General features: G+C 35.6%; 1 protein-coding gene across 1 annotated transcript; it reads left to right on the forward strand.

Moving 5' to 3' along the window:
• The first annotated feature begins 1,408 nt into the window (after positions 1-1,408).
• LOC122064358 lies at positions 1,409-2,546 on the forward strand. The gene is made up of 2 exons (XM_042628076.1): positions 1,409-1,654; positions 1,989-2,546. Exons 1-2 carry the CDS (start codon positions 1,557-1,559, stop codon positions 2,296-2,298), a joined length of 408 nt encoding a protein of 135 aa, XP_042484010.1. The 5' UTR covers positions 1,409-1,556; the 3' UTR covers positions 2,299-2,546.
• Positions 2,547-8,659: the final 6,113 nt, after the last annotated feature.

The following is an 8,659-nucleotide window of genomic DNA, read 5'->3' on the forward strand; positions in this document are numbered from 1 at the left end:
GGTCTGGTTATTGTAGGGCCCAAAATCTTCCCCGTGGCTTTACCATTGAAACAGATTTGTTAGATTTGGTTACGACAAAAAAAAAAAAAAAAATGTTAGATAGGTTCCATTTGTTTCCAAAAAAAAAAACTCTAAAATAAGATTTTTTTTTCTTTTTAAATTTATTTATTTTGATATAAAATTAAAAGATAAGATTTCACAAAATGAAAGTTTTGGTGCAATATATCGTTTGCAATGACAAAAAAATATGGTCATAATAGGAAGGAGAATTTTTTTTTAAAAATACCCCTCCATTTATGATACTTATCCCATCCCTATCAATGCCCACAGTGAAAGAAAATACGAGTTTGGATTCTATGGACGTGTAGTCAGAGGATGCCTAAGTGTTCTTTTCACTTCTACAACTATCTCTCTATGCACTTTAAAGGCGAATGAATGGGACATTTGGCAGCTTCTGACTGTACATGAAGTGTACACATACGTGCAAGAAAACTCAGCCGCTGAGAAAATCTCTATCCTTTTTGTATTCTCTTTGTGTATATATTCTTCCACTATTAAGTGGAGTGTTACGATTCCATATCAGTCATATGGGAGACTAATCCTACATCCATTACGAAAATAATTGGATGTGGACTCATATGCTTTAGGGTTCTCTCACTTTACGAATCAGTTTATATGATTGAGTTTTGCCAATCTTTGTATCAATGATATCAAAGCAGCTGATGTAATATCATAGTGAAATTGTTTGATAAGAATTGCTTATTACCAAATAAAGATCCTAAATCAGTGTAGAACCCTTTAAAAAGGAATTACTTGATTGAGACCGTCATGAACACACAGAATATGATGTGTATTGATAAGATTTTGGATTCCCTCACCTTATAAGGTTCAAAAGGGATTGAGTTCTCCCAAGGATGAGGTGGATCTAGGGTAATCGGGATCGATTGGGTGCCCTACATTCTTTTTCATCAATTTCTAGTCGCACCATGAAAAAGCAAATGGAAGACAAATAAATGTCCCTATCAAGCAACAAGAAAAAAAGAAACTTCCTCCCTCTTATCCACTGAACGTTTCACGTTTACCTTTTTTATATTGACCAAATCACCAAAATATCATTTTCTTTAATGGTAAAATATCACCAAAATATCTAAGGCGCGGTAAATAAAATCACAAAACAACAAAACGACAAACAAGAGAAAAAAAATAAAAAGTAATAAAAGTGGATAAGGGGTGAAAGTGAAGTCATCAAACCAGGTCAGGGATACAATCGTCTTTTCTCACCTATAAATTTTAATGTTTCTTGCCCATGCTTCTCTCTCTAGATCTCTCTCTTTCTCTCTCCTTCCCTCTGCTCTCTCTCCCAACCGAAAAAGACTGCAAGCAACCTCTTGTGTATAAATAAATAGGATAGATATATATATATGTATATCTTTCCACCGACTTAACCATTTCCTTCCTACCTCCCCCCTTCCTCTCTCTCTCTATCTCTCTCTTCTTTCTTCGCTGCTTCTGTTTCAAGCTTCTCTTTCAGTAACCCAAGCTTGTGGGCTTCTCCAATGGTGGATCTTCAGACAGTTTGCAGTATGTGCGGCGACGTCGGGTTCCCTGACAAGCTCTTCCGTTGCTCTGGTTGCCGCCATCGCTTTCAGCATTCGTATGCCTTTCATCTCTCTTCTTCCACTGTTCTAAATTGTTCATCATCACTATATCTTAACTTATAACTAGAATACTTATATCTTAGATTTGACCATTCTTCTTCTTCTTTCTTCTTATCACCATCATCTCTTCCATCATAGATTTCAAATCGTGTATTCATGTTAGATGTATCAAAAATTCGTGTAGAACTCATCTTCAAAAGTTAGTACCTATAAGTCTTCACATCGGATTGGACTATTCACATATGATATGAGATTTTTATTATTATTTTCGCGAAAACGTCATCATCATCGTGGGTTAAATACCCCTTTGTATTTTTGGGTTCTTCTCAGGTACTGTAGTAATTATTATATTGAATCATCGGTGAGGATGGAATTGTGCGATTGGTGCCAGAGCGAAGAGAGAAGCAGCAGTACAAAGCATGGTGGGGTGTCTTCAAGGAGGTCAGTCGTACACGATGGTACTATTGGGTCCACGAACAGGTCGGAGTATTCTGGTGAAAAGATTAAACAGAACGATAGGGGAGACAACACCGACAAAGGGAAAAACTCGAGTAGTAATACTACAGCTACAGCTACAGCTACACCTTCACCAAGGCCCACGGCACGCAGGTATAAGCTTCTCAAGGATGTAATGTGCTGATCAGCTGATGAGAGTGAGAGTTTCTCTCTCTCTCTCTCTCTCTCTCTCTCTGATCACTGCTTTGCCTTTGAGTAGTGTGAACAGACTGTGTTAACGTGTGTGCACGTCAGTACTATGAAGCCTTTATTATAAGTTATTTCCTTTTAAATACTTGTTCCAGTTTCTTCTCTCTCCAAAAAAAATAGAAAAAATTACTACTTGTACACATTTTGTGCCATGGGTTTATGAGTTTGTATCTTCTTCTAGAATGGTTTGAGTGGTTCAAAAAAATCGTCAAATGCTGATAAGATAGCTACCTAGTTCTTAACATGATAGAGAACAGTAACTGCTTTAATTATATCTCCACCAACTTAAACCCTCTTAGGGTTTGTTTTCTTCATCATCTCATGTTAATCTCCTTTAGCCAAATTTTAATTTTTTTTAGAACATCTGTAGGTGAGATTTAGTATCATATACCATTAAAGCTTGATGAGTTTAGTTTCCATGGTGGATTACTGGATTTTTCTTTTTTTTGGGAGGGGGTTGGGGATGGGTTTCAGGTTTTGTACTTTGTTTGTGGGGTGCACCTCTGTTGAACAAGTTGCTAACACACAGCTTTTAGATGAAACTTTGGAATCTTGAAGTGAATTCAATGCACTTGGGCAAAGGGTTCATGGCTCCTACTATGCCACCTTTTCAGGTTCATTGAAGGTATTTATGATGAGACCTTTCATTATAAATATTGGACTTGGATATTTAAAATTTTCTATTGTATGGAATTTTTGAGGGATGGGTTAGGTTTATGTATTTATTTATTTATTTATTTTTTTGTGTGCGTGTAGAAACTATTATTATTCAGATAAGAGACATGAATTATACGAACTGAAAACTAACGAAAGGATTTGGACCAAACTGTCTTACATGTCATAGGACCTTCTTATTTAGGGGATAAATAAAATCATAGAAATCGATAATAAAAATACTAACTGACAAAGCAAAATAATCGAAACAAAATGAAGAAAATAAATTATAAAAACTTATAACTGACAAACAAATGACAATTACTTGTGTATATTAATTAAATAGTGGATTGATGATATATAGCTTAGTGGTTTTTTCTTGGCCATTCATTTCAAGGATTGTTGGGTACTTGATATTTTACAACTTTTCTACTCGTGTCCCAGCTTGTTAAATCAAAATCTCTCTCAGTATATAGTGACAAGCTGATAAGGCCCCTCCACTGTTTCTGTTTTGGCTATTTAGGGGAAACCAACAAAAATCCCCTCCATCTGGTCTTCGAGGTGACTGTGTGGTTGTGGAACCATGCCTTTATGTACTCTTTTCCTTATATTTCATCCCAAGGGGTTGTTTACTTTCTTCACTTGCTTGTATCAACTCTTTACAAATATCCAAATCAGAATTCCAATCTCTCTCTCTCTCTCTCTCTCTCTCTCTCTCTCTCTCTCTCTCTCTCTCTCTCTCTCTCTCTCTCCATATTTTTCCCATGTTCCTTTATATGCATGGCTATCCTCTTACAAATGCTCAAATCAAGCTTCTAAGTGAACTATTTTAGGTACAAGACCACCTCTTCCTCATGCTTAGGATCCGCCAGATCTTCATGTGGTCTTTAATTTGAAAACGAAGGAAAGTCATAAATAAAGGATCCCAACCCAATCAATTTCTGTGACCAAGCTCACATGGTTGCTTTGGGTTCACACCCTTCCATCTTTCCTTGTCCAACTTGAAAGCAACGTAAACCAAGAGGATGAAACCCAAATTTTGTGGAGATTTATATCCCAAAGTCTTCTTATAAAATTTCAGTTTATACATAATTTGTTGAGTGGAAAAATAGAGGTTTTAAAAATTTTAGGACCATGGAAAAGTGCATTGTAGAGGTTTAGCCCCAAGGGTGTAGCTCAGTTGGCAAGGGAGCATGCCTAAATTGACATGTATCCTGAGTTCGACTCCCCTAAACCCCCTTGGGCAAGCCCCATAGTTTCTATGGTTCTCATATATGGGAGCAGTGTTAACCCGACTTGCGAGTGTGGAAGCATACATGTGCGTCCCAAGGATTATTAGTCTGGACAAAGGTCTTGACAACCTTGTTAGCCCCAAAAAAAAAAAGAAAAAAGAAGAAGAATAGAGTTTAGAGAAGTACACATGCAAAAAAAAAAAAAAAATAGTACAGACGTGCATGGATATACATGGGATTATGGAAATGCATGCATGCCAATACACACGAGGATAGAATTGCCACATCATCATTCTAATTTACTTAATGAAGATGGGTTGCTTCGACAATTTACTAATAGCGGCCAAGTCAAATGAGTTTTTCTCATTTTTAAATAGGAATATGGTTCTTTGTTCGGGAGCATGGCCTATGCCAGTGCTTCCAGTGTCTATCTCTCTCCTTTTCAAAATGAAGGGTAAAAATATCTTTTCATATGGGGAGAAGAAAGATAGACACATAGGAGTGCTGGTGTAGGCAACACTCCTTGACAATTTTTTTTTTCTCTTTTAAATATTATAGATGCAAACTAACAGTTTTTAAACATAGATATATAACAAAATAAAAATATTGCAACTCTTTCGTTTTTACATATTTGGAATAATATAGAAAAAAAGTCACAAACATGGATTATAGCCAAGAGAGAAAATACATGAATTTAAAAAAAAAAAACATTTGAATTACAAAATTGGTACACATTTTTCAACAGTTCATTATAGGCAATCGAGACCAATTCTTTAGTAGTTTAAAATTTTATTTATTTATTTGTTCTGGTAAAAAATTGGAAAATGTATTATGTACATGGTTGAAAAGGATTTGAAACCTTAGATGACGAGTTGAATGAGAGTATATTTTCTCTGCACTTACATGTTAGGTGTCAATACCCATCACATCTTGCCACCACTTGCCACCAAAGGGTGAAGATCTAGATGAGTATTTATATGAAAGTAACAGGTATAAGTATTAGCACTTGACGTACAAGTGAACATACACGTAGAGGATCCATTCTTGTAGAATGCATCCTCTGGAGTAGAGATTGTATTCCCAAGAGTTGAAATGGAAAATTGCACCAAAACCCATTTTGAATTTAAATTTCAGGGTGAAGGTTTCTTCGATGGTGTGATATCTTTCATGCACTTTGTTGGAGCTTAAAATTCGTGGCAATATTTACCACATTACGATCAATTATCCACTAGTTTATTCCAATCTAATTTGATTCTTCCATGATGAGATATATAAAAATTGATGGGGTGTTCTACTACATTAGATTTTGTTCTAATTATATTTAATTACTTAAAATAGGGAGAAGTTTCTCTTCACTCTACGATGTGATTTAACACTCCATTCTAGGGTTTATAAACTCTTAAGATTTAATAACCTTTCCAAAATACCTCCACTCACATCTAAGGCCCGTTCGGTAAATAGATTCCATGACCTTAGGAAAACTTCGTCCCTTAAAATATGTCCTACCATGGTGGATTTTTGTTTTTTTTTTTTTGGGTGGGGGTGGGGGGTTGTTATAGAACCTACCATGGTGGTTCACACAATACAATACTAGTCCATACCTGAAATTTGGCTTCCTAGATGGGAAACAACCCACATAGGGATTTGCAGTTGTTGATGAAACAAGAACAGTAGTGTGATGTATTAAACTGGTACCATCATGAGAACAACTGAACAGGTCCATGTGTTTCAAACTTCAAGAAGTACATATAACATTATAGGGCAGTGGTGATATTAATTATTCAATTGACTATGACATGGCCGCAATATGTAGGTGGACATGTAAATCCTAAGCCACCTAACTAGTGATGATCATGTGGTTGTGACTTGAAAGTGGCGATGAAGTAAGGATAATGTGGACCTTTTTCTAAGGGTGACATGTGGATGCCATAAATGCATTCCTATATATACACAAAGTTTAATTAAACTACAACAATCTCGAATATTTTTTCCAAAAAAAAAAAAATCTTATGAGAGAGAGAGAGAGAGAGAGAGAGAGAGAGAGAAATCTTCCTTCTAACTCCTCCACGGCCAAGGTATAGGATAAATGCCTTCCTATATACATGTTGGTTTTTAATGCAAGTTTTAAAAAACAAACTAAGATTCAAAATACTTGCCTCTTCAGTTTTTCTTTAAGCTTATTTAGATTTCTCCTTAATTGCTTCTTAATTGGCTAGTTTGTTTATGTAACCTATTGTTGAAGCTAGAGGGATTATGTATTTCCTTCAGTTTTGGAGATTCTTTAAGTTTCTCCATAAAATGGTTATTAAATACTATAGTTGCTAGTACGTAATTTATCATTTGAAGCTCCTTAAGGCAATTTCTCTTTTAAGTTTTTGAGACACTTTGTCTCTACACAAAAGCTTCTTGAGGAAACAATTCTTCAATTTTTGAGGGATTAAATTTGAGAGATCTTTAATCTCATATTTTTAAGTATCAATTTATTCACTTTGATTTTAAAGTTCTTTAATTCCTTTATTTTACTCCTCATCCAAATTGTCTTGTAAATAGGGGGAGTTTTAGCATTTGCAAAAACATGGATCAAGTCACTTGAAGCATTCAAGTGTGTGTTGTCAAACTTTGATTTTCTTGAGTTTTATTGGATTTCACATGTCCATTTCTTGGTGTTTTGTTTTCTAGTTTGAGCACAACTCTATAGCATTCGAAGGGATCCAATAGTTGAGTGCACGATTACTAGGGGAGCCATCGGGCTGTTTTATCTTAGAGGCCGATTTGTAATATTCCCGGTTGCACCATAAGGGGCATCTACTGTTTTAAGAACAGTGTCAAGTGACACGACTCAGCCCACCAATTTTTCTAACAATTTTTGTTTTAGGTATCAGGAATATTTCATATAGGTGATAGATTGAAAGTTCTCTTATCAAGAAGGCGACACTGAGGTTTGCTCTCTCAATAATCTGACACAACTTTACCTACAGTGCTAATATTTGCCATGTGGCAAATATGTGGGCACAAATTTCACAGATCGCACATCAAGGTCGGGTTGGAATATCTTAGTCCAGGCCTAGTCTTGTTTGGCTCTGTTCAACCAAACATATGCATGCGTCAAAAAGTAGAGTTACATCTTATTTTTTTAATCATAAGTTGTTACAGTCTTGTTCTAATTAAACAAGGTTTGTTACAACAAGATTTTTCCATTTGCAATCAATGCTGGTTGGGATATCTCAGTCCAAGCCTAGTTTTGTTTGTCTCTGTTCAATTGAACATATGCATGTGTAAAAAAGTGAAGTTACAATTTTTATTTTTCTAATCATAAGTGGTTACAATCATGTTATAAATAAGGTTGGTTACAACAAGATTTTTCCATATATGAATTATCTATCATAGGTTTATTTATAACTTGCAACCTTCTTTTCATGATAACCCTTTATTTTATTTATAAAATTTCTTTTACTCAGGAGTAAGAGAGGGTTTTCAAAATAAGGGAAGAGGTTAGGTAGGGGAGTGATAGTGAATTCCCCAAAAAATAATAATAATTGTGGCGTGATTATATCAGTATCTCCAAATCAATCCATATTTGGTTATTAAATTCACTTTACTTTGCAATGAGCATTGGATGACCGAGAGGATCTTGGGGCGTGTGTCCGTATGCTCTTAGTCATCCGATTCTCAATGCACCTTAGCAATCACTGTAGAGAATAATCCCTCTCCGAAACCCTTTTGCTATAAAATGTAAAATAAAAATTACATATAAAAGATTTAAATAAATCATTAATTTTTTTTTTTAATATTTAAACAGTTTATACAATCACATAGGATCAAATGTGATAAAAATTATAAAAATTTATATTCTAAATACGTAAATTTTATTTTCCTTCTCTTTAAATTTGCCTTCCAATCTTGAAAAAATAATTTTAGAAGAAAATTATATAAATAGACACAATATCAACAGTAGGGCAACGGCATGATCTGTGGACGAATCAGAAGCCGACGAAGAACTGAACCGGAAATTCGGGTTTGATCCATACAGGGCCTGCACCCGCTCCACGTCATCAAGATTCAAGTCCACCTTCTTAGTCCTTGTGATCCAGGTAGGATACATAATAGCCTCTTTTAACTGACGAGTGCTCCAGTCCTAACAAGTGTCCAATCTCATGTTGCGCAACCGATTCCAAATCAACGGCCACCTCTGATTTTTCCGTCCCAAAATCAACCGCCCACCTCTCCGCTGCATCTAAGTGTAACATCCCGGTCTCAGGCGAGAAGGCATGTGCGACAATTCCGAGAACCCCATCGAACGGATGTCCATCTCCATGGGTCCCATTATAAAACCCAATCTTGATATCAGGCGAGTTGTAATAATCCGTCTCGTAGAAACTCACTGGCATAACAGCAGCCCACCTTGTAAAA

Source organism: Macadamia integrifolia, unplaced genomic scaffold (assembly GCF_013358625.1).
Source record: "Macadamia integrifolia cultivar HAES 741 unplaced genomic scaffold, SCU_Mint_v3 scaffold1623, whole genome shotgun sequence".
In the NCBI taxonomy this organism is placed as follows: domain Eukaryota; kingdom Viridiplantae; phylum Streptophyta; class Magnoliopsida; order Proteales; family Proteaceae; genus Macadamia; species Macadamia integrifolia.